The sequence below is a fragment of the Lagopus muta genome, chromosome 3 (assembly GCF_023343835.1).
Source record: "Lagopus muta isolate bLagMut1 chromosome 3, bLagMut1 primary, whole genome shotgun sequence".
NCBI lineage: Eukaryota > Metazoa > Chordata > Aves > Galliformes > Phasianidae > Lagopus > Lagopus muta.
In genome coordinates, this window is record NC_064435.1 from 80,981,849 (window position 1) to 81,009,144 (window position 27,296).

General features: G+C 43.7%; 1 protein-coding gene across 2 annotated transcripts in view; it reads right to left on the minus strand.

The window, feature by feature from the left end:
• Positions 1 to 27,296, minus strand: part of SLC22A23 (solute carrier family 22 member 23) — a 94,080-nt gene that overhangs the window by 9,741 nt on the left and 57,043 nt on the right. The window contains exons 4-7 of one of the 2 annotated variants that reach the window (XM_048938469.1): positions 16,311 to 16,479; positions 13,517 to 13,644; positions 8,521 to 8,610; positions 2,998 to 3,100 (exon numbers count right to left, since the gene is read on the minus strand). In XM_048938469.1, the coding sequence (XP_048794426.1) occupies positions 2,998 to 3,100; positions 8,521 to 8,610; positions 13,517 to 13,644; positions 16,311 to 16,479 (490 nt within the window). The remainder of the gene's footprint in view (positions 1 to 2,997; positions 3,101 to 8,520; positions 8,611 to 13,516; positions 13,645 to 16,310; positions 16,480 to 27,296) is intronic. The other variant, XM_048938470.1, reaches the window with a different exon arrangement.

A 27,296-nucleotide genomic window follows, 5' to 3' on the forward strand; every position in this document is an offset into this window, starting at 1 on the left:
TTCCAACTTGGGATATTCTGTGACTCTAAGATTCTGTGACTGGTTTTCCCAACACATTTTGGAACCCCTCCTCAAACTATTTCCAACATACCCAACTGCTGACCCCACTCAACCAGCACTGCTGTGACAAAGCAACCCGTGTGCTTGGGCAGCAAAATGTGCACAATACAAAAACCTCTTCCAGAAAGACCCTCCTGCCCACGGCACTGCATCCTACTACAGATGGCATCTCACCCCCCACATTAGCCTGTTACAACTGAAAACCCCTTAGAAATAAGCATTCAAAGCCACACATCGTTCTTCAATGATTATTACTATGATGAAATAATAACCCCTAGTTCAGCCTACACACGTGTATCACATTAGAGCAATCTCTCTCCTTTTAGAAGGTTCTTCATGATGCCAACCTTCCACATCTCGTTGCACTGTTATATTCCTCTTCTCCCTGTCCTTTCCTCTCAATGCAAGAAAGAAAAAATAAAGAAGACAAAGAAGGGAGAGCAGGGAGGCTGGAGGCAGAGAAATCACTGTGAGAAGCCCACACGTCACAGTGTGTGGTGCCATGCTGCACTGCACCAGCACGGCTTTAGCAGGAGGTTGATGCTCTCAACTCAACAACCCCAGGGCAGCAGCAGTACTCCTGCAGGGAAGGGCCTCCTGCCCCAGCACCTACACCTGACAAACCTGCTGCAAGCTCATGTCAAATTGATGGTGCCTCACAGCTGCAGAGCCAGGTCTCTAAAAATGAATGGCAGGTACATTATAGTGATACACCTCTATCCTCCTGAGTGTCAGCAACTTGAAGCATTATCAGTGTAAACTGGGTATTTAAGCACAGAAACAGCTGGGGAATACACAATTGCTGAGTGCGTGACTACTCGGAGCCTAGGGAATTCTTCTTGCTACCTTGTGAATCAACACCAGAGTTCAAGAACACTTCCTCCAGCACTGCACTCCTCCCCCCAACAACAAGCAGCTATGCAGTTACCTGCCATTATAGAGGAATGTCACCTGCTTTGGATACCTAGACAACACCTCCTTCTAAGTGAAATATTAACTAGAAAAATCATAGAATCATAGCATCACAGAATCACAAGGTTGGAAACGACCTATAAGATCATCTAGTCCAACCATCTCCTCCTCCATTTTTTAATAATGGAGCAGCATTAACCAGCTTCTATCTTCTCCCTTTCTCCTGCTTACATGCACACATGCTTGCTAAGGTTGATATTTAGGCCATAACCAATAAACTAGATTACCTTATCATCTGTGCTTTGCTACCCAGTCTGCTTCCCCACGAATTGCTCAGTTATCTTGCTGAAACTGAAGACATTTATCTGCCTCCATAACTCACTACTCCCTGAGAAAGGTTCTTCCTCTATGCCTCATCCACACTACTAAAACTTAGTACAGCCCCATGCAACAGAATCAACAGAACTTAGATTTATTTTTTCCCACCTCGTAAAGACAAACATGAAAGCAATTTCCTTAAACACACATCAGCTGCACACTCCATACGAATGGCAAACAGCCTCCATACGCTATTGCTCTAGGTCGCTCTGTGGGCTCCCTAGTTCTGGGTTAGGGAATCTCCAAATACGTGTCACTAGAAATGGTGTGGGTGAAAGGGAGAATTCCCCCGTATTTCCACATACAGCTGTATGGGAACTGCTGAATCACAGCCTGAACCTGTGATTGATCACCCAAGGCGAGCAATGAGTCAGCCCTGAGAGCACAGGTGAAGGCAATTCACCTGTGCTGCTGGAAGCGGTGGAGCCTGGCTCCACTTCTCCTAGATCCCATTTAAGAGCTGACTACCAGTGGGGAAGGATCTCTTTCCTGGAGATCCCTCCTTTGGAGTTTTACAGTGAGTCTAGCATAGGGGTAAGCACTCTATCTATTCTTTCTTTGGTGTAATAACCTGCTTAGCTAAACTCTCTTGTATTTCATAATTATAACATCTGTATATTCACTGAGTATACAACAGCTAACTCTGGTTATTCAACATGCTTGCTTAGCCTAAGAACAAAACACTGCTTCAGAACCAGGCCAAATACTGATAGATGGCAAAGAGGAATGTAAAGCCCTAAAAAGAGAGTTGGTTCCACAACCAATGCAGAAACTGCATGCCTTTCAGCAGCTGTCTTCTCTGTGTTAAGACTGGTTCACACCCCTATTAGCAGGGACAATGGCTGCAGAGTGGGGCCACGAACTGGGGAAGAAAAAGCCACAAGAGCACTGCAGACTTCCTAAGGAGAACAGAGGATGTGCAGATGTCCAGTCTGCTCCCACTTCCCACTGAAAAAATCTCAGAACCAAATTCAAATGGGCATTCTAGAAAAATTAGAAAATATCCTTTCTATAAGCTGGATTTCATTAGAGGCTAAATCTACAGCCTATCCATTTGCTTTAAACAGAGTGCTCAATTTTGGACAGGTCTCAGAGACTGTAACCAGCAAAATTCTCAGGCAGAGGCCTCACTTTGCACACATAAGCACATACTAGCTGAAGCTTCAGGACACAGGGATTGCACTGCTCTATTCTTGATTAGAGAGATTTGAAACAACTTTACAGTTTCTTTTTGAGGCCACATCAAGGGCACTGTTGTACAAAGGAGTTTGCTGGTAAGCAACATCTTCCTCTGCGACGCAGCTATATCAGCTTGTGCTCCTGTGGTATTAATGATTTCAAAAATCCCCTCCAGGATGTCAGCAGCAGATGTTTGCAAGAGTAAGCATGTGGTTGTGTGAGATCTGTCAGAGCAGTTCTGATGGCAGTGCACTTGCAGCATGACAACTGGTGCTGCTGTCTGAAATGACCACTTCCTCCACTTTGCCACATAAAATAGTTTCCCTGCAACAGCTGGTACTTCTCCATGGTTTTTACCAGAGGCTCAAGCTAAAATTCCCTCACTAGAGAGCCCCTATCATTTCCCATTGTTGCTTTCAGTTCACCAACCATAAAAATACTCAAACAGAAACACAATACGAGACTTACGAGTTCACACACAATACCACAATGTTTTTCCACAGGTTCCTGGTTCCCACCACTTTGATAATGCAGACTTTCTTCGATCTCCTAGTGATCTCCTTTTCCAGCTCTGAAACAAAACAAATGAACCAAATTATTTGGTAACTAGTGATAGGACTAATAGAATAGTGATAGGAGAGTTAATGGCCTTAAGTTGCACCAAGAGAGGCTCAGGTTTGATGTTTGGAAAAATGTCTTCTAAGAAGGAGTAGTAAAGCACTGGAATGGGTTGCCCAGGGAAGTAATGAATACCTCCACTGTCCCTGGAGGTATTCAGGAAATGCACAGATGTGGCACTGAGGGGCATGGTTAGTGGCATGGGTTGATAGTTTGAACCAGATGATCTTAGTTGCCTCTTCTAACCTTACTGATTCTATTCTTTCAATGATGACAAAGAGAAGGAGCAGCTTAGTGAACTACTGGTATCTCAGGGATGTTCTGGAGAGTAGGATACTGCTGATGGTTACACTAGTGCAAGTTACAAGAAGCACAACTGCCTGCCTGAATTCCACCCCAGGTTTTGCTCTTCTTCCAGGCTTCCCTCAGCAACCACTGCCTTAAGGCTGAAGAACTGCCCAAGAGTCCCTTCAGACAACAGCCTTCCTGCATGTGAGAATGTTATCTAGAAAGCAGGCAGTATGGAACGTGGTCCTAGCAAGCAAAATGTTGTGAAGATCTTCAGGATTCTGCTGACTTCTAAATACTCACGGGCAGCACCATGCTCATAAAAGGTCCCTGAGTTGTGTTAGAATTTGTGCATTTCTGTAACACATATCTGAAATCCACTGGGAAGGACTGGAGTTCCAACCTGATTTGTGGGGGAATCCTCTCAGTTTTTTCTGATACCTGTGTTTAAGCCAAGTGCTCATAGCACTATGCCAGTTCATCCTCCTCCCCCTCATGTTTGAAATATTTGAAATCATTTTGAAAGATGCCCTACACTGAAGACATTTCCTTAGGGAAAAAATCCTGAGCATCATCAGTGACTTTTTCAAAACTAAAGCTGTGTCACGTCCTTAAACCGCTGAGCTAACTGCAAGACAACTTCTATTTCCAATTCTGTAATAACACACAAACCTCTCAAATATTGCATCTGATACTCTCCTTGGTGTAGGATAAAACAAGACACTGCTCAGTTCCAAAAGATCATTAGCTCAGAGACTGAAAGTGAACTCCTTCCTACCTAGGATGCAACAGAGGCAATGTTCCCAAGCTATGGGAAGCAGTGAAGTCACCATTCCTGGAGGTGTTCAAGATGTGGCACTGAGAACAGGGTTAGTGGGCATGGTGGGGACGGGTTGGCAGTTTGGACTAGAGATCTTTTCCAGCTGAATGATTCTAAGATACAAGAGCAGTGAGATAACCAGGAGGGCAGGAAGCCTGCTGCAAGCAGAAATCACAGCAGAATTACAAAAACGTTGCATCCCAGGAGTGCAAATCACAACTGTTTTTTAGGGCAAAGACTTCTACTGCTGCTTTCCAGCCTGCTCCACAGCAGCAGGGCCCCATTCGGCACCCTGCTTCCATTCCCTTTGTGCATGGGCAATCAGCCCAGTGTCCTCAGCTGCCCACATTGCACTGCCCTGGCCTCTGCTCTACTCACTGAACAGTAATCCCTTCAAGAGATGCAAGACAGAGAGGAGGAAAAAGAAAAGGAGAAAAAAGCGAACCACTACAGAGAAATGAGATAGACCAACTCTAAATTACAAGCAAAACAAAAGATGTGTTTGTCTGCTGTTACTGGAAAACAGTGTCATAAAAATAATAAACCAAAGAAACACTATTTAGATGCAAATAGTCACGCTGCTCACAGGTCACTCCTGGTCACCTATCTGCTGTAACTACAGGGAACGTTTCTGAGAAAAGAAATGAAAGGTATTTCGTTGTACTTAATGACTGTACTTCAGCAGGATATTATGGCACTAGCCTTCTTATACCTGATAATATCCATTCTCCCCAGCATCCATGCAGCATGAGGCCCACAGAATCATAATAGCACAGCAAAAGAGGAAATTGGTCAAATTAATATTTGCAAGACAGAAGCACACAGCAGGCTCACAACGGATCAGGGCTATCTTAAAAAAGAAAGCAATAAAAATGGTGGTACTTAATCTCAAAGAGCAAGGTCAAAGTGATTTCTGTAGCAAGATTCTGGAAAGGATTAAATGGGAAGAAAATAATTCAGAACAACTAAAGCAGATAAGACAGTGTTGTAAAGTCTATAATTGAGCCCATGCTAAACCTTATGCACTGAAAAAGTCAAACAAAGCAGAAGAAAAAGCACAAGGTTTTGAAGAGCTCAACAGAGGATGACTGTTGACTAATCTGGCTCAAGAGAAACAACAAAAATCAATGCCCACACAATACACACTGTACAGACTTCTTGGGGGCACGAGGCTTCTCCCTCTGTCTGCTTAAGTACGACCAGATCTGGACTTCCAAAGCAAAACATCTCCTTCTCTATCAGCAGAAGACTGTCCCTAATGCCACGCTCTTTGGGCTTTCCCAGTTTGGGTGTTTGTGTTTCTCAAAGTCACTTTTCATTGTCAATCTGTGCTTTGCTGAGCCACAACTTAGTTAAATGAAATTAAGAGGACACGATACATAAATATATATATTTAAATCAGGTGCCATTTCCATTCTTTCATGTAATGTTGGTGGGATCTTCAGGCTCTACCACTTATTTTTCCCCCCATCTTTTCTATTTCCAAAAAATCCAAGTCTACTCACAAGTCACTACCTTCAGAAGACTGGCTGTCCCCAAGTCTCTAATATCATGTATCTTTCTGATGGCTTTCTCCATCCTTTATATATATACCAACCAACAACAACAACAAGAACAAAAAACCAACTGAAAAACTAACTCGTCCACCCCCACACAAACATTTACAATAGACAAAACATCACTGAGATTGCAACAAATGAAGTATGTGACTGTGATTGGCCATCAGGAGAGCAGCAGCAGGGCCCTGGCAGCTCCTTGGCTGTCTAAACACTGCAGGTCAATGACACGATCTTAAAAGTCAAGCCAATGTCCATTAAAGTCACGTGGAAGCAAACTATTGCTCTGCCAGTTACAGCAGGAAACCTCCCCCTCCCCCAACTTTTTCTCTGATTTTGCACTGAAGTCACCGGTTCAGAAGAAATTTGCATTAAACATTTCATTCTGATACGCCAGAAAGGCGAGCGTGGAAAACAAAAAAACGTTTTTCCCTATGTACTCAGAGGCCCATTATGAGTTTCCCATACTCCGGAGCCCACACACACTGCAGGCTTCCTATTCAAGGACTCAGTAAGAAAACTGTCAGCATGCTAACTCTTCATGTCTCAGTGGAAATTAAAGCTATTCACTGGGACATTCTGACAGTCTCACAGGGAGGGGAACCCCATCAGCCTACAGCTCCCAGAGCTGCTGGATTCTCATGGGATCCACAGCATCTCAAGACCACGGCTTTCAAAATTGTAAAGCATCTCTCAAGGCTTCAAACGAAGCCACCCATCTCTGCACTGCTTGGCAAAGGTAAAACAGACAAAGTTTGAAACAAACTCTTGAAAAAGGATGTCCAAGGTGACAAACGTCATATGGTGACAGAGTGTTGCTGGATTTTCTGGCTGCTAAGTGCTACTGTCAGTAGTGTTTTGAACATGAAAAGAGCTATGGAAGCATAAGAGAAAGGCTCTATTGGTCCCCAGAGCTCAACAGCTCTGCAGCAGGAAGCAGACAGGGCTGAAATGCAGAGCTGAGCAACCTGCCACAGCCACAATGAGCTGCTGGTGAGCAGGGCTGTTCGTGCTTCCCAGGATTTCTGTCTCCAGAAACTCACCTGTGCTTGCTTTTGTCTTCAGTGACTAGCAGCCTGGCGTACTGTATTTTTGAAAAGCCTAATGTTGGAGGAGTATTGAAGGCTATCAAGTCGCATACAAAGATATGAGCCGGGTAAAGAGCTGACTGATGGAAAGGCAGCAAAAAGGGACAGAAAAATGGAGATGACAGCGGGATGGAGAAGACTACTGCTGGGTGATTTGTGTTATTCTCAAAAATGAAAACAATATTTAATAAACTCAGTAGGGAGTTTGGCACAAAACTTAGGAATGTGTCAACGATGACTGCTGATGACAGCGAGGCGCTATCAGCCGTTCAGCACAGAAATGGGCCCACAGAGATAAATGGATGAACCTGAGATCGTGTGTGGCAAAAGCAAGTTGGAAATGCAAAATACAACTCAGCGATTGAAGAGAAATGCTTCTGCTGGAATATGAGCTTTTAACAAGGACTGCAGTGCCGCTGGCTCTAGGCTGCTTGATCTCTAACTATATGGCACCCTTATGTTGCATTCATAAAGTATTTGCAATTCAGCCAACAAAATATGGGTGCTCTTTTACAGTTCTGGTCACCAACATTTGAGAAACTGAAGCCTTGGTAAGTCTATTTATCAAAGAAGGAGATAGAGAAGAACTCCAGCTGTCTGCTGATACAGTATAGGAGAAGAGAATAAGAAAATTAAGATAGAGCCAGTTGCAGAACAGGAGCAAATGGGAACAGAAAAAAGACAAAGAATCTGGACAGCTACAGCATATCTGAACTGAATGCTAAAACGCAGCCAAGCGTAAGAGTGATTTGAATGAGGGAATGGCTTTCCAACAAAAGCATGGGACAAAAAAGCTAACAGCATTTAAGATGAATCTCGGGTAATAAGAGCAACTGCGTAACTCATTGACTGCAACCACAAAGGACTGACTGCAATAATTTGTTTCAATCCCGTGTTTCTAATTACATTCAAAAAAAGGTGGGAAAAGCCAGACACAAGGCTGCCATTGCAATTTTCAGTTGCTCATACACATTATGATACAGCACTTAATTAGATGATCTCAGATTAGTTTTCTCTTCCAAAATGTTCAGTGCAGTCAGAAAACGAGCAGCTATTAATGATATTCTCTACCTTTCTCATTCAAGACGTGCCCCTCTGCCTTATTATTCGGACCTCACAGTGAATACAAAACCGTAGCTTTCCTCAGAGACATTCCCACAGTGCTGTCAGAATATTCACGTGCTTCATAAATATCAATGAAATCACCTCCACTGCTTTCTCCTAAGATTATTCCAGTTTTGCAATGCAGGGAGATGAAATGCAGAGGAATAATGTCTAGAATGAGAAAAAATCACTCAGCATTTTTAGGAGTATAGCTTGAGAAAGATGAGTGCTGGGTTGCTCAGAATTCTCTGCATGCAATATTCATTGTAGGTACTGAAATAAACAATCTACCTTTCTGCAAACCAAGCCCCAGAAATACATGCCATAGAGACACACACCGAAGAAACAATCATTGGTGACAACTAGAAGAGCTTAATTGCAGGGAATATTCTATCATTGTGCACGAACATCCCTGGTGGACACAGACACGAGTACAGCTCTTCAGGAGCTATTCAGCTTCGTTCCCCCAAGACTGCCCTCTTTCCTCCTGCAACCCTCTGGCTCATTCACTACACACCTTCCAAATTCTGCAACAAATGAGGAACAGACAACAGCTTCATTCCCACAGCATCGTCCATCCTATGCACTGATTCATCCATCCTATGTCCTGTGAAAAAATAGGTTGCAGTCATGTTATTAAAGGCTGTAGCATCTTATCTTCGTGCCAGGAGGCCAAACAAGGGTTGCCCAGACAACCTGACTTTTTGCATTTCTGAGAGCCTGACTTGCCAGTGTTTACATTCCGCTCACCTTACCAAAAAAACAACCACCAAAAAAAATCAAACCAAAACAACAACAGAAGATGTCATTGTGTGGAGCTGGACAAATGTCACTGTGTGGAGCTGTATTTGGGCCATCATGTTTCAGATGCCTACACAGGCGTTACAGCTACCTGTGGCTGGAGCTATGGAGGGATGCTCAAGCAAGCTGGGCAGCAGAGGGGTAAGGCACACATTTTAGAAGTGGGTTTCACAGGAGAAGAATGTTGAGACTGCGTCCTAGGGCTTGACAACTTGTTCTGGAGGGAGAAGGAAGCAAATGGTCACAGCCTTGGTCTTTGTGCCCTAGCTCTCCTTCTTCCTTCCTCTACAGCCATTAATGCCCTCTGTCTCCCGTTGCCTTTTCCCGTGGAGGTCACCTTCAACTATCTTCATACTTTGCCCCCACAGCTCTTTTCACTGTACTACTCCCTCACCTCTCTATTAGCAGTCCCTCTTAGTGCTTTCCTCCTCTGATTGGTTTCCTCTCCTCGGCCCACATCCATGCTCTGTTCACACAGGCATTGAGAGCACCAGGGTTTGCTGCGAGCCCTCCATGCCCAGCTCCCACTGAAATTCAGTCAAGCTTTAAGAGAAGCTGATCACCACCCAGTTGTTTCTTTGTTTTTACTTTTTATTTTATTTTACAGCATATTTGGCTTTTCTCCGTGGCACCACAAGGCACATCCTCAGTACAGTGCTCCCTTCTACCCCATTCCCACTTCAAATCCTGTAGCTGTCAGGTCGTTACTGTCTTCACAGGGATACATGCAGCCAATACATGCATGAGCTCCTCCTCCACTTCTGTATATCCAGCCAGCAAAAGAAGACTTACATTCATCACTCTTACTCTTGTTGCTCACTACTTTTCCTGTATGGCACGCCTTGAAGGAGCTGCACAAACTCCATCAGCTGCCACTGGCGGACAAGGGAGGACTGTCAGGAAAAAAACGAGCCCCTTCTGAAAACTGATCGGATATTCAAGAGGGCAACAGAAATCACTGCCTGCTGGCTGGTTTCCTTTAACACAGAAATCTCTTTTGTCCGTGAGACTTAAAGGCTGCCTTTATTCCAATGGTTTGAACTGAATTTCCCACAATGTACCTGACTAACCCCTGGGGTTGCACGGGGTATTTAAGCTTGGCACTAATAAACAACCAAGAAGCAAGATCTTGTAAAGGAACACGTCCAGCAGGTTTGTATATGGAGCAGCATCACATGAAGCCACCCTGTATTACTGAGCTAGGAAACTTGCTTTCTTCCTCTGTCTAATACACCTAGCTCTTCATCTATCCCAGTCTGTACACAGTACTGTAGTTGTAGCTGTGGTGGCCTGAGGCTACAATCAAAGGTTTTGTAGTTATTTTCTCATATTAGGAAAGCAGACTGACTCAAACATAAGGTGAACTTTTTTTTTTTTTTTAATTCAAAGAAAAATCCCCTGAAAAGCACAGCTTTCCTAACTGCAATCAGCATTCATATGCACACACAATACTTGTCACCATCATACACTTTTGTAATTCCATCAGTATTATTTCTCCAAGCTGCAAAAACGTTTTTGTGCCTTCTTCCACTGAATGGCTCTACCTTAGAAAGCAATGTCTACACACACTACATCCACAACACCCTTCTGGTTTGTTTTCATCTAGAGTTGAGCAACAGAAACCATTTTCGATATTCTGTCCAGTCAAGCAGTTTTGTTTTTTTTTTCTGTTAGGGAACATCCAGACCATCATTCACCAAAGAAGATAGGCAAAATGATACCAGGGTGGGCTTTCACAGAAATTCTCTACTTTTCTTGTGTTAAAGAAGAAAACACAACTGCATTAACCACCAAATCTCAAGATGGCAAACTGTTCATAGCCAAAATCAAAAGGTGTACCAGTTGTCCCAGAACAAAGCCCTTGCTAAGGAGGCAACCATCCATTTGTTTTGCAGTTCAGAACATACACTGCTTTCACATCCTTAGGGCAGTCACAGAATCACAAAATAGCTTGGATCAGAAAAGACCTCAAGAATCATTAAGTTCCAAACCCTACAGGCAGGGCTGTCAACTGTTAGATCAAGTACTAGATCAGGCTGCTCAGTGCCCCATTCAACCTGGCCTTGAACACCTCCAGGGATGGGGCATCCACAGCCTCTCTGGGCAATCTGTCCCAGCATCTCACCACTCTCTCAGCAAAAAATTTCCTCCCAGAGATCTAATTTAAATCTTCTTTTAGTTTAAAGCCATTTCTCTTTGTCCTGTCATTATCTACCCATGAATAAAGTTGATTTCCCTTCTGTTTATAGTCTCTCATTAAATATTGGAAGGCCATAATGAGGTCTCCCTCATATCGGCTTTTTCTTCTCCAGACTGAACAAGCCTGGATCCTTCAGCCTGTCTTCAGAGGAGAGGTGCTTCAGCCCTTGAGTCATCTTCATGACCCTCTGCTGGACCCATTCCAAATGCCTGACATCTTTCCTGTGCTGGGGCCCCCAGAGCTGGGTGCAGTACTGTAGCTGGAGCCTCACGAGGGTAGAGGAAAGGGGGATAATCCCCTCCCTCTCCCTGCTGGTCAACTCCCTTCTGATGCAGCCCAGGATACTGCTGGCTTTCCAGGCTGCAAGCACACTGCTAGCTCATGTAATGTTTTTAATCTATCAGAACTGCTAAATCCTCCTCAGCAAGGCTACCCCCAAGGAGTTCTTCTCCCAATCTGTATACATATCTGGGATTACCCTGACCCAACTGTAACATTTTACACTTGGCTATGTTGAATCTTACCAGGTTTACATGGGCCCACCTTTCAAGTTTATCAAGGCTCCACTCGATAGCACCCCTTGCTTCTGCTGCATCAACTGCACTGCTCAGCTTGGTGTCAACAACAAACTTGGTAAGGGTGCACTTAATCACCATCTATGTCATTGATAAAATGTCAAAGAGCACCGTTCCCTGAGAGACACTGCTCAGGTCACTGAGAAAATGAGTGTAATGTTAATTTACAGTGCTCTCAACCCCAATCCATGTCTCTTGTCCAGCTTTAATGTTTGCCTGCTGCTTTGTGGGCTAAGCACTACCCATCAGCTGTCCATGCTGGCCTCCAGTCAGAAAGGCTGTTATCACAACCCCAATGTGACCGCTATTCAGACAATTCATTCTTCTCCTTAGAGGCATCTTCTAGAAGAACACTGGAAAACTGCTCAAACAGACCAAACAAGTTTTTAATTTTTTTTTCTGCTAACACATGGGCCACCTCTCTACAGCACAAAGAGAATACAGAAGGTTGGTCTCCACTATGTGTAGCATAACCAAAGGGACAACTAAAAACTTTCTTGCAACAATGAGAGAGTACAGTTCTTCAGAAGGGAAAATACACCTCTTCACTCCTTGGACCACAATTCAGAATTGCATTTTCTTCCATCTCAGAAATACTTCATCCATTTGAATGCTAATTCTTTCTGTTATAGAACTGCTATAAGCTGCCAAGAAGTGTACATACAACTCCAGTAACAATCTGTTACACAAGGTATACTAATTTGACTGTTACAAGTGAGTAGAATTACACTGGGGTTTCTAGCTGGAAGAGACTGTATGGGACAGCACATTGAGTCACTCAGTCACACAAGACTACTATCACTAACACTAAACAGCAACACAACAGACCTGAACTGAAGCAAAATGTTTCCCAGCCATTTCAGAGAATAAAAGAAATCACAAACAAAAACCCTTTCCATGCAGACAAGAAAGCTCAGCAATAGATTTAAGAAGAAATAGGACTTATCAGCATCAGGCTGAATGGCATCCTCTCACACAGACAAGTACAGGCTTTTTTACCATTCCCTGCTACAGCAATGATGTCTTTGTGATTACAACACACAAAAACAGAAATGTACTCTCTTCTGCTTACAGACCCACCCAGACACGTAACGACTGCAGTTTGATCAAATTCTTGACTCAGGATTTCTACTTTTCTCATGTCCTCACTGACATTATCAGTGCCCCCTTACACCTACAAAGAGAGAAGGCCCTTCCAAAATCTTTAGTTAAACTCATTTAACCCACTTGGCACTCTTCTCATCTTAATGTTTCCAGAAAAAATAAAGCCTCGTTCTACAGCCAGGTTAGGGAAAGCATCACTCCTAACAGTAGGCAGGCGTGCAGGTGAGGTACCCCTGCAGCTCCTGAGGTAAGAGTACATAGAGTATGAAATAGTGAAAAATCAACCAAAAACACTTCCACAGTTTTTTGGCAAACAGGATGTCTGCAAGAGACACTGTAAATGGGTATTTATGCACGCTACCAAGACTGTAGGATCAGAAGCCCCCAGGACAGCACTGCTCAGATAGAACAGGCTCAAGATTTGATACAGAAATAGGATGTGATTTAGTTCTGCCATGTGGCTGACGTTTTGGAAATTGTGGCTTGGGTGCTGCCGTCTCACCCGTCTCTGTGTGACGGGCAGGACCCCAGCTAGAAGCTTCCTTACAACAGTTACCAGAGGCACACTGAGCTGACACACTGCAGCCATGGTAAAACCATCCAAAAGATGCTCCTAAAAGCATATGGCACTGCCAGATGAGATGTAATTACTAGAACTGTTCATCAGACTGTAATTTTAAAGATGGTTCTGGACTTTAGAGCAGTTTTTCAAGAACAACAAAATTAACGAGTAAGTGGAATGATTTTTACAGGCAGTAAATAGACTGTTTAATTCTGGATAATAACTTCAGAAAATGATTTTGCCTGAATGGCCGGATTCATGCTGTACTCACCAGGCACCACTCCTTTGATGTCGCTTTCCGTGTTCATCCTGTTCTTGCGAGTGAGCTGCAGGATAAGTTCCTTGGATGCCTCAAACTGCTGCGTAGCCATCAGCCACCGTAGAGACTCTGGGAAAATACTTCAGAGATGGAAAACACATTAGGGTTGCTCCCCACTTTCTGCCAGAGGAAAAGTATAGCGGGTCGCTGCTCATTCAGTATAGTAGCTAACATAACTATTTTCAAAAAGTGGAAAAATCATCTGTTAAAAAACGTAAAAGAAAAAAGGCTCAGGGCACAGGAATTGGTGACATTCCACTTTTACACTGATCCACAAATAATACAGGAACCATCCTATCACCTTGAGATAGGTCATATTAGAATTTTATAACATATTACAGGAGTTCTGCCTATTAATACCATTGTGAAAGAACACGGAGAAGGAGGAAGCACTTTATGCAGGGGACATTCGCTGCCAGGCGATGAGCTGATGAGCTGTGCAGTTACACAGGATAATTCAGGCCACAGAAGGAAAACATATGGCAGAAGTGATTTGAATTCTCTTGTAAAGATGGAGATTAAAAAGTGAAAAATTGCTTTCCAGGATTATAATGGAACAGAATTTTTAAATTTTTAAACACGTTAAAAATCTTCTTCCTAACATGCAGATTTTAAGGCATTCTTTTACATGGGTGAGTATGGTGTGCACTCCAGATAAAGTTCAGTTGCTGCTATAAAAGTTTCTCCCAGTAAAGACAAGATTATGTTAACTGAGTTGCCTTACAAGCATACACAGAAATGCACATACAGTTATAATATAAAGGAGTTTGTTTTCATCTGCTTGTTTCCCTCAAGTGCTGACATTCGCCTGAATTCTCCAGCTTAATTCTTCCCTATGTTTTTCAGGTAAGTTCATTTCATTTTCATTTAAAACAAACAATCAAACAAACAAAAGCAACACAAAATAAAGATCTAAAAAAAAAAACCAGCCAAAAACCCCCACCAGCCACCACCACCACCAAAGCCCTGCACTTCCATCAATACAGATACTTTCAGAACAGACTTTTTTTTTTTTCCTCTTGCTTTGGCCTCATTTTCATTTATTTTCCAAAAGATCTCTCTAAGAATGAATTTATCAGCTTCTTTTAACTTCAAATATACAGTAAACCTCATACTTCCTTCACGAAGCACTGACCCTTGCTGCAAATGCTGCCCCAGCTCTTCTAAGCAGTGGAGCAGTCAATTGTACTGTTAGGTAATATTTTTTAAGGTTACTGCAATATGGATCTCACCCTTAGCAAGAACTTAATTGTAGGTAAAGTATACATACGTGTGAGTGTATTTAGATGAGTTTATACATACCACAGTGTAACTGAACAGCTGTCCTAACCAGAGCCCATTTCAGCAAATGCAAAAACCCCAGGCAAAGTAAATTCTGCTGCTTTGCCTATTACTCGTGTGTGCTGTATCACGTATCATCTAAGCGGGATTAATTTGTGTTCTCTGCCTGTCCTGCCCAGCCAAAACACCACAAAGCTCTTGCAGATTTGGAAACAAGTTGTAGCATTTGCTGTTACTATGATCCCTTGTGAAGAGGTCCCTTTGAATTCTCAGAAGAAATGCAGGAGATTCTGCCTTAGCCATGTGGGGAGCATGCTACGTCCAGATGACTACTGGGGACTCACCCTGTCTATCATGTCTGTTAGATATCTTCATTCTGCTTGGACACAGATATCAACAAGCATTGTTCACCTATGTGAGCTCAGAGATGGGCAAAGAGATTTCTACTTAAGCAGTTACAGTGATGAATGGATGAGAACTCTATCTTTACCCAAGAACAGAAAAAATACAGAACTTAATTGTTATGCATCATAACAAGTTCTTACACATTGCAACTTGCTAGGTGTTACAACCATCAACTTTCTCCTTTTCCAGTCCACAGCAACTAAATATTTAAATGCAGCCAGCATTACTTTAAAATTACTTATCTAGTCTGTTCTCACTGTTATAGTTTTATACAACCCTGCTCTTGCAAGTCTCTGCTATGTTATGCCACCACTGTGTGTCACTCTTAAGACAGAAGCAAAAAGACACGTTTTTGGGAGGTTGATGAAGTTCTGGTGGGGATAGAGCTCCCCACTTCCCCAGGACAGGCAGCACCAGGCCTGGAGCCCTTTGCCAAAGCACAGCCCATAGGGCTGGCAGTGAAGAGCAGAAGGAGCCAGGACAGAGAAGCGACCTGTGGGAACGCTGCCCAGTGCAGGCCAGCCACCTGGCTGTCAGCCTAGCACACAGTAATTTGCTAGGGCAAAACCTAGCAGGGAGGCTCAAGAGCTGGCCACCTCGGCACACACTGGGCCCAGCCGTAATGCTCACAAGAGGAGGTGTGTTATTTTTAACCTAGATGGGCTAACTGAGGCCAAAGGAATGAACAGTGACTGCCCAGAACCACAGTGCAGGTTTAAGGAGAAAACTGAGCTGCACAGCTACAATTTGAAGCAGTTAAGCTGGGACGCGTCCTTTTGCATCTATAAAGTAGAAGCGACTGCCAGAGAAAATACAAAGTACAACTTTCTGCCCAGCAGAATACTCACCTACTGAGTCCTGACACATCAACATGTAAAACTTACGGCTATTACAGTAAGCTATACCATTATTCCTTCTTACTTCACAGTCAAAACTTCACACAAAATGAGTAGAAGAACAAGGTAATAATTTATACGTATGGGGAAGCACTCTTACTTCCAGGCACCTCCAGCATTAGGAACTTGTGCTGCCTTTGACCCAAAGGGGAAGAAATACTTACACCCAGTAGAGCAGCATCAGCAGGAAGGGACAGATGATGACGGCTTGGAGGACCTGCCAGTCCCTGCAGAGAGCAGCCAGCCCAGGCATCAGGAACTGTCCTGCCATCTCAATGAAGCTCGCCACCATGGTGATCATGAACCGGTGTGAAGGAGGGCAGAGCTCTATCCCTGAAACACAGAGCACATGCAATGCATTTAGAGCCCTCCAAAGGAGCACCTCCCCACAGCAGGTTGCCCAGCTTCATGAAATTCCACAGACTTAGCGTCAAGACCGTCGGTCAGAGTTATGTACCATCCCATAAATCCTGTTTCCTCACGTACGTGGGCTTCTAATACCCTCGCAGCAATAGGGAAGCTCATTAGCAGCAGGCTGTGGTGCCAACATGTGCAACTTCTATGCACATACTGCATCTCCTGCAGACCTGCTGCATCTCTGATCGTCAGCCTATGCCTCCTTCCCCTCAGAAACATTTAAGGAGACTAGAAGATGAAAGATGATCCACAGATGTCACGTAGAGCCTTTTCCCAATTCTCAAAGATACCAGACACTTTCCCAATCAGTCTCCTGGAGGCAGAAGAGCACAGCCCTCAGCAGGATCCCAGCTCCTACAGGATGCTAGCTTCTCACAGCTAAACATGCTGCAACTAAGCTGGTTTCAAGCCAGATGCTGAGTGGATTGTTTCTGGGTTTGGTTTTTGTTTTCATAATGACTAGTCTTGATCAACTTTCAAACAAGACAGGCTTATATCTGCCTTATCCTGCCTCCCTTCCTTTTGTTGTACGGCGAATTACCATCATCACTGCTAGCATCAGTTGTTTCAGCTGCCCTGTGACAAGTGATGCCAGTAGGTTAAAAGCTTCCTTAAAACCTGACTTGTGGCTACCTTTGTTCTTGAGAAAATGAGTTTGTCAGAAGGGCGGCTTTTTCTTTTTCTTTTTGAAGACCCTGAAGATAAAATTCGGACTGTCTTTTTCAAATATATCCAAACATAAATAATGTTTCCACTAGTAGGAATACAACAGAACCCCCTATTTCATATTCCTCACTTGCCTACATTCACTTCTACAGATTAATATCCAAGCACAATAAACCTGCCACAACTGTTGTGGAGTACTTATCAGTATGCTGATACAGAAACACAAGCTCATAAACACTCATGATGTGTTGCTGTCAGCGCTGGTGTTTTACCTTAGGATGTTTCCTATAGTTATTTTAAATTATGATGTAATGGTTGTTAAAATTGTAATTGGAAAGCCGTAAGACAATAGGAAGCTGCCCATTTATTCACTCTCTGATCTGTAGCTTGTTCAGCACTTATCGCTATATCACAGATCTAAACTCACTGACAAGGAACTGGCTGCCTGCAGATCAAATATAGGATTAAGCACCACATGCTGTTTGTTTCCTTTTCCTTTGGCCAGTAGCAAAGAACACTGATGCTTTTTTGTCAACACAAAAGGGAAATGTATCTGTTGTGAAGCAGCCCAAACTTTCGTTAGATTAACCAGAAACACAACAGCTTTGGAAAAGAAGGGGAGAAAGAACCCTCAAAGACTCTCACTTGCTATAAAGGCCTTTTACATTTTAATTAGGGAAATGAGATTAAAACACAGGACTTCTTATGACATTAATATGGCTTCAACCTTACTAATGAAGTATTCCAAGCCTTGGTGACTTTTTTTTAATTGTGCAAAGAGTTCACTTCCATTTTATTGTCCTGATCGTCAAGTCAAAGTGTTTCTGTTTGTTTTCCCATGCCCTGAAGTTGCAGTCACTCATGCTCCAGCATGCCTCCACTAAGTGCAAGGATGACTTTTGTTGCTATAGAAACAGGAAGTCTGCATTAAATAGGTGAAACTTTAGCATTTCAATCGCATTGCTCAGGTTAGTGTAAGATAACAAAAATTCACTGAGACAAGAACAACATTTTCATGACGTCAGGAAGAGGCACCAAAATAAAAAACTTATGCTCTTTGGAATCACTGGAGCATAATATGTGTAACTCCACATGCAGCAGCCAGTCATTGCATAGGATGGAAATCACTTCAGGGTACACTTCAGAGGTAGCCTGGCATTTATGTTTTTTTTTTTCTGGATAATCACAGGCCTTTTTTTGCCTTTTCCTCTGGAAGAGCTGGAAAGGGGGAAAAAAGTCCTTGCAGTAGTTGGGTGAGCATGACCTTAAAGCATCATCAGCAAGTCCTCTGCTTAAATGAAATATTGCATCTCTGTTGAAATGTTCTATATATCAGGACAGTCTACTGACTTTCCACAACCTCTGTCTTCGATTTGATACAATAAAATATTCAGTGCTGCTGTTTTTAGCAAGCATTTAGCAGTCGGGCTTTTTCCAGCCCTGTCAGTAAAGCCACTGCAGCACCTCTACGCAGAACTAGCAGGGCTTCCTGATGCTCTCACCAGTGCTGCACTGTGCTCACCCAGTCCACAAGAGACATTACCAACCCATGTGAAATCATTGCAAGGCAGAAATCAGCTCTCTGGCAAATCCAGTGAGAAAACTCCAGCTCTCCCTTTCAGCAAAAAGGCTTTCACCTCAAATGTCTTGCTGAGTGTAGAGTCAAGCAAACCCTTGACACAGAAATTACCACCAGTATTATAAACTCCTGGATTCATCCAGTTGCTCTTGGAAAACACTGTGTGGGCAAGGAGAGAGGCACTGAAAAGATTTTGCTTATTTGCCCCATAGTTCTGCTCCCAAAGACAAGTGCCTCCCCACACATGCAATGCAGCTGTGGGCCCTGCATGCACCACTAACATGAGACACACACACATCACGAGCTTCAGTGCACAGCCCAGACTCTTATGGGAGACACAGAAATGAAAGGCAGAACTCTGCTCTGGAAGTCTATCTGTGTGCCATTTCACTAGTGAAATGAGCAAATCAATGAACACTAGCCTTACAGTCTGCAAACCTGCCACACAGAGAGACAATGTGAACCATGTCCTCTGACAAGGGCATCAACCATTTCTGGTGGTTGTGTGCTGCACTCAATGTAATCCCATGGCTAACCACATAGGACGTACAGAGATGTCCCCAGGCACCGAGGGAACAGAACAAGGCCCAGACACATTGCTGCAGTCAGCCTCACGCAGTAACCTGCAAGACAAGTGTTAAGACTGGTGATGAACAAAACCACTGTGACAGTGTGTGAGAGGAGCAAATGAGCTGGCACCAGAAATAGGCAGAGCATGGGACTGGCACATATCCAACATGTCAGTCGCAGCCCTACTGTGACTTCACCCAAGTAAAAGGAGAAAGGACAAACCTAAAGGTATCCAAAAGATGTGAAGAACGTGATCATGGTCATAAATTATCATGACCAAGAGGGGAAAAAGATCAGAGAAATTAAATTCATTAAGTCTGTCTGAGAGTTATGAGAGATGAGAGAAACCAATGAAGCAAAAAATTCTAAACAACATCAGTGCCCTCATGAGTGCGAAAGACCCAAACTGGGTTGTTGCTGTCTGCCAAGAACAGCCTCAGGATGTGATGAGGGCTCAGCAGCCACTGTCTCATGTCCTCTGTGCTACAAAGACCACATACACATAGCAAATCTGGTGGCTGTGAGCACAGGGATGCAAAATTGTGCATGAAAGAAATTCATGAGAGAATGAGCGTGATTGTGCAAAATAAACCCACTAGAGATACTGGGGGAAAAAAATCAAATCACTTTGTTGTTCTGTAAAGGTCTCTCACTGTACTATTTAGAAAACTCATGGGAATTTTTCAAATATTAGCCAAGGGAATAAGAAACAAACCACCAATGCTGGCTGCCCCCAATCACAACAAGAACAAGCTCAAGAAAAGGACACTCAAGTGAACAATTTTTGGTGCACTAACTATAAGGACAGATTTCAGAGCACTCAGAACTCCACTGCTGATTCACACACTGACCTTCTTGCTCCACCCTCCATCACTGCAGCAAAGGCCCTGTTTAGTCCCTAACAGAGCAACATGCACTCCTAGAATGTTTTAATCCTTCTAGATCACAGAATCATAGATTGGCTTGGGTTGTAAGGGATATTAAAGATTGATCTGTTCTGAATCCCCTGCTTCAGGCAGGGCTGCCCCGGTCCCCATCCAACCTGGCCATAAGCGCCTCCAGGGATGGGGCACCCACAGCTTCTCTGGGTAGCTGTGCCACTGCCTCATCACCTTCTGAGTAAAGAATTTCCTCCTAATGCTGAACCTAAATCTCCCCTCTTTTAGCTTAAAACTGTTCCCCCTTGTCCTATCACTACCATGTAAAAAGTCTAAATCCCTTCTGTTTTTAAGACTCCTTAAGGAATCTGGAAGACAATGAGGTCTCCCTGGAGCCCATTCTTCTCCAGGCTGAACAAGCCCAGCTCCCTCCTCCCTCAGCCTGTCTTCACTGGAGAGGCGCTCCAGTCCTCTGACCATCCTTGTGGCCAACCTCGCACCTGTTCCAACAGCTCCACATCTTTACTGTGCTGGGGGCCCTAGAACTCGGGGGGGCCTCATTAGTGTGGAGTAGAGAGGGAAAATCACCTCCCTCACCTGTCACGAGGCTTTTCCCCTCTAGAACCTGAAGGGACAAACACCTGTTTATGTCTTTTAATCTGAAAACCAGTGTGGCTGGAAATGCTTCTGGAGCAGAGCAGAAAATGTTTCTGGTGTGACACCATAAGCAGATGAAGTACGGCATAAGTCAGGATTGCATTTGTCTTCCATGCATGTGCTGAGAGCCGTTAGTCCCAAAAGCTTCCACGTCTTTTTTAAAATCATTTTTGGAAACCTAGATACAGCTGGCTAAAGGCAACAGGGCTCTAAACTGTCCATACCAAAATTAATTGCCATCTGAACAGCTCACCAAAAAAGCTCAGATTTACAAAAAGGACAGCACTGCACCACACAGCCCTGCATGGCCGGCGAGGTTCACAAGGCCGGGGGCTGGGAGCTCAGGTCATGGCTCAAGTGAGAGGAGGGAGCTCATGGGAGGCTCTGTAGAGGAGGTGGACACACAGACAGGCAACCATGGAGGAAGGATTACATCAATGCTGTGGTGACACCAGCTCATGCAGCCACAAGGCATGGCCCCAAACCTGCTGAGTGGGCTGGGAAGGGACTAAGGGCCGTAGCCAGCCTTTCCCGCTTGGTCTTAGCCTTGCGCAGTGGTCATAGACCTCTTGCTTCAGAATTCAGAAAGACCCTTATTTGTTCTCAAAGGCTGACATTTGCACAAAGATGAATAGCAAAGACTTTCATTTTAAAAAGAAAAAAAAAAAAAGAAGAAAAAGTAGTAAACCATTTGCAAATAATACATCAGGAGGGAAAAGAGGTTAAGTCACACTGCCTGAAGAACTCTTCAGCATTCATTCACCTGTCTCTGGTCCCAAAGCACAAAGCAATTCTCTCAATGCAGTCCATACGCTAGGTACATTACAAACCACAAGCTAAATGCTTTCTGTGCCTTTGCAGTTTTCTCTCCCCTCCCAGTTTCAGTCTATGAGCTGCCAAGGCTGTAATTATATAGGATAATTCCTTGGAGAAAATGGCCAGGAAAAACACCTGGAGCCTGGGCAACAGCATTCCCACTGAAAAAAAAATCCTTGAGGAGATGGTCTGACTATGGATTCATTTTCAGTTTCATATTATATTTTAAAATTTGCTGGGAAAAAAGGAAAAGGAAAGGAAAAGGGGAAGGGGAAGAAAAACAGCTTTTGGCAGTTTTCACCGTATTACTATCTACCCAAAAGTCTCAGTTACCTCACCCCAAGGGCTCTCAAAATTCAATCCTTACCCTAAAAGGGAGAACAGTCAGTTCTGCAACAAAGCCCTCATTACCAGCTGAGCAGAGGAAAGCTCAGGCAATGTAGTGTTAGGTGTGAAATGCAGGGCACCTGAAATCATTAGTGTCAGTAGCATTTTACGCCCTGTGTGCGGCACGCTCCACACCCAGTGATCCTGGGGACTGCTGAGAGGTGACACCATTCTACTGCCCTGTATTTCCCAATTTCCACCAAGCTTTCTCAAACCCCAGGGGCCTCTTCCTTCAAGACTCCTCTGTGGGATTTGCCCTCAGCTGGAAGCAGATCATTCTGCTGGATTTCCCTAGAGGAACACAGCCCCCATGCCAGCCCATGGCTAGACTACCAGATATTATTACAGCAGAAGCTATTAATAACTCCCCAGCAAGCCTTGAAGTTTGCAGCTGGCTACCAGGGGACAAATAAATACATGAATAAAATCCAGAAATACCTGCATATATATCGAAATTTCCAGGTGGTTATAGACTCAAACTTGTAAGTGCCGCACGCCCTACTCAGGAGCTCAATCCGCTCCTTGCCTCAATCAGCGTGCTTCTAATTCAGCACAGGTTAAGCCTGCTTGCATTCCTGGCTCCGTTTAAACACGGTGCTTTTTCTCGATCATTTTGGTTGTCACCAGAAGCAGCTAAGGAAGCACACTGTGTAAATACAGTTTATTAAGGAACAGCAAATAAAGCAGCATGTGGAAGGAAAGGTTATCGCACACACCACAATCAGCCAATTCGTGTAAACAAATGACAGAGATGGAGAGAAAGAAAAGGAAAAATCTAATTTCCTCTCTGGAGAAATTCAATCTGTTGTCAAGCAAAGAGAGCTGTAACAGACTAAACTTCAAATAAGAGAAATGGGGTTATTTTCCTCCTACACAGCACAGGACAAAAGTTATCCTAAAATGTATGGGAAAGGACATTGATGCTCCTTCAAAAGTACTTTTCTGTGCATCTCAGGGTCAATTTCTTTTAAACACACACTATCCCACCCAATTTTTACACCCAATGAATGTGTTTAACTATTCAACCAGCCACATGCAAACATGTAACCTGAGGTGGCAGAGGGAATGGTTTTGAACTAAGACAGGGGAGGTTTAGGTTAGGTATTAGGAAGAAATTTTCCACACAGAGGGTAGTGAAGCACAAGAACAGGTTGCCCAAGGAGGTTGTGGATGCCCCATCCTCGGAGGCTTTCAAGGCCAGGATGGATGTGGCTCTGGGCAGCCTGGTCTGGTGGTTGGTGACCCTGCACACAGCAGGAGGGTTGAAAATGGATGATCGCTGTGGTCCTTTTCAACCCAGGCCATTCTATGATTCTGTGACCATGAGGGGCAGCCCAGTCACATCTCTCCACACACATAGTGGCACTCTCCATGCCTGGTCAGGGAATGCACCTGGTGCTATCAGGCCGAGCTAGGAGATAAATATCTAATTTGAATGGGTTTCTCTCACCAAAACCACACCACGTGCTCATTTTGTGTACAGGCACCACTGTGCTGTAACAGCTGCTGCTAGGCAAAGCACCCTCTAGCCTCAATACCAATTTCTGCCAGCATGATCACCACAATGTGCAGGCACACAGCACAGGCCAAGATGGCAACACCTCTTGTCCAAAATCCAGCCAAAACAGAAGGCTCAGCATTTCCTGACTTCTCCCCATAAGAGAAAGGAGCCAGCCCAATCATCATCCTCACCTCAGCCTTTCCAAAACCACATCAGTATTTGTTTTCATTTTTGTCCCAGAGTAAGATAGCCCAGAATTGTTGCATTCTTCCCTGTTCCAGAAAGTTGGCTTACTCTGAAAGAAGCATGCAGCTGACCATATGACTATTTTGCAAATCTAACACCTCTGTTGCTCATGCCAGCTGGCCCCTCTTCTCCTGGCAGGTTCTAAATCACAGTTGCCATCTTTTTGATGGGGATGAAAAAACGCAGCAGAAACAAAAACCACAGCGCAAGAAGCATCAGAGCATCTCTACTTTTTTATGCTTCCAATGAGGGGAAGCCTGTATTTGTTGAAGAATTTAAGCAATACAGGAGTCACTTACATTATAAAAGAAGAGAATCAATAGCTGCCAATGTGCATGGCCATCTCTTAATTAACCAACAGACAAATAATTTTCCAACAGCAGCTATTTCTAAATCTCAGCTCACAACCTTCAGACAGTTCCCAGAAAGGCAAGCACAAACAGCCTAATACCTTGTTTGGGGTTTACTAAATGTTTCTCCCCAAGGCATTAGGGCAGCAAACACTTTGTACCTTTAGCTTGTATGAACTTAATAACACATCACCCAAATGTTTTTACAACAAGGTCTAAGCAAATATTTGGGTGAATGGTTCTTGAACTTCCATACACTGTTGTAATCACATGCATATACTCTCTATATGTATATAGAGATACATACACATAACTGTCAAGCAGGCTGGCAACTCAGCCAAAAGTATTTCATAAGTGCATCTATGAGAGGCTGTGACACACTGGGCCCCCAGGGTGCCCTTGTTTTTCAAGATTTACACTGGACACTCTAAATAGAAGTCTTGTAAACAATGTGAAAGAGGAACTCAGGGATTCGGAACTGATAAGCTGTTACACTTCAGGTGAGTTCATTAGGATACCCACCTGCTGTACAGACTAGCAGGAAACTTTTGCTTTAATGCTGCTCTGAGATTCAGCATGAAAAGTGACACAGACCAGGGGAAGGTAAAGACAGGAAGACAGAATAAGAGTGCTCACAAGGCAACCGAGGAAGTGGAACTCCTTAGAGTGACTGACTTGAAGATGTAGAACAGTACAAGAGCTACTGGCATTACAATGTCCACATAAATTGCTCTGCTATGTATGCCCACACAATACCAAAACAATCCATCCAAAAACATCAGCTTGGATTTGAAGTTTTCTAAGGGTAGGAGCTCCAAAAAAGTTAGTTCAACACTGTTAGAGTTAGTTCAACACTGTATGTTAAATCCAAACAGACTAGTTCTAGTAGGGGAAAATACCTGATAAAACTGTGTTAAAAGTGGAATATTTCTGCTGAACAGATGGTAAAACATGGCTGCTCCCTATTCATTTGTAATAACTGGAAATGAGAAAGCTGACAGCTCTTCATAACTCCCTCTCACAGAGATTAACAGAGATGTTCCTTTGCAGAAGAGGAGCCTGCAGAGGACGCTGGCTCTCAGCAGTGAAAAACCTTTCATTCAACTGTCACTCATGGTGGAGCTTCAAAATGGCAAAAGTTGCTGATTTGTTCCAAACAAAACAAGAATGAATTGCTGAACTAATTAATAACATAATATTTAAAAGAAACTAAGCTTCTTGGAAAGAATCCAGCTGCACTTCATAGAAGTGGATTTCATTTGGTCTGATGACAGTGTTAGCAAACTTCGTACACATCACAACTTCAAACAGAATTGTCAAGATACATACATGCACTCCTCTGCCCTTTGGAGGTTAATATTTAACCTCTCCTTATCAACTCCCAAGCAATTCTCCATATGACTTACGCATTTCACAGTGGGTAAGACTGAGATGTGTTTCACTGCCTGTGATGACGCAAAGTCAGAGCTATGGGCAGGCAATGCCAGGAGACCTGGCACAGATCTCACCTGCCTGAGTGCAGCTGTACAGCAGTGAGGTCACAGGATTTGGGGGAGATTGTATCTCTACTAAGTTTTGCTGTTTGACTTGTTTGCCTTGAAGACAAATGTAAATAGCAAGCAACATGTCAGTTACAATCATATTATCATTTGTACAACAATACATGGACTGCTCACAGTCAACAACACAACTCTGACATCCTCTGCAGAAGATCACCCTCACAAAGAAGCTTCTTCTAGCTACCTGCAGAAGCTAGAGCCAGTTTACCCACGTTGCCAAGCTAACATGAGCCCTTTCTCATGGACTGGTTGCCTGTTCTGTAGTTTTCTATGTATCTTCCCACATTAAACTACGAACAAATCACTCTGTTGCTTAACATCAGAGGAATAGTTAAGTCACAGTTTCCAAATTTTCCTTATCTTCCCAGTAAAGAGATAGGAAGGAAAAGGCAGAACTGGAAAAGTATGAGAGCTGAGCTCAGTTTTCTGCTCAGACTGAACACTGCAAACCTTTGCTCTGCAACCATACTGACCACTTAAAGGAACATGGTAAACTAGACAGGTATACCCAACCCTGAGACAAGCATTGAGTGATGGGAGAAAAAAGCTTGCTTCTTGGATGGCCCTGCCACTCCCTGTCCATAAGGGCACCTCAGTGGCTCCAGGCAGTGCTGGGACACCAGCACCTCCCCAAAGGTGGCCTTGGACCCATTAGCAAAAAGATTCCAATGCAACTTTTAAGCTGCACAGTCCAACTAGGAAAACCACTCCATTACTTAACATCCTGATTTTACCAAGATCATAGAAAGGCTTGGGTTGGAAGGGACCTCAAAGTTCATCTAGTTCCAATCCTCCCACCATGAACAGGGCTGCTAACTACCAAATTTGGCACTAGATCAGGCAGCCCCTGTCTTCATCCAACTTGGCCTTTGTATGGGAACTGCTGAGTCACGGCCTGAACCTCTGATTGATCACCTGAGGCGAGCCATGAGTCAGCCAGAGGAGCACAGGTGAAGGCAATTCAGCTGTGCTGCCGGAAGGGGTGCAGCCAGGCTCCAGCCCTCCTGGACCTATTTAAGAGCTGGCTACCAGAGGGGAAGGATCTCTTCTGGAGATCACCTCTCTTGGTGTTTGGTGGTGAGCTCAGCCAAAGGGTAAGCTCTTCCACCTATTCTCTTTTTGTGATCGTTGTCTATTTTGCCTAACTCTCTTGATTCTATTGTGATTATAACATCTTGATATCTATTGATTATACAGCCTTGAACACCTCCAGGGATGGAGCAGCCACAGCTTCTCTGGTTGACCCTTGCTAGTGCCTCACCACCTTCTCTGTGAAGATACTCACTAACGAGCTATATCCACAAGACAATCTAGTTTGTATGCCTGCAAAGAACAGCTAAATCCATAAGATCTGTTCTTACTTAAAAGAAGTGTAGACACTGTTTGAAAAATTAAAATTAATGTTCATTTCCATTTATATGTGTTTACAGAAGCAGAGAAAATGTGAGCTGCTGCTCTGTCTTGCTGAGTGATGTTTCCAATCAAAATTTAAAGGAAAAAACTAAAGACAGTTGGAAGTGCTGT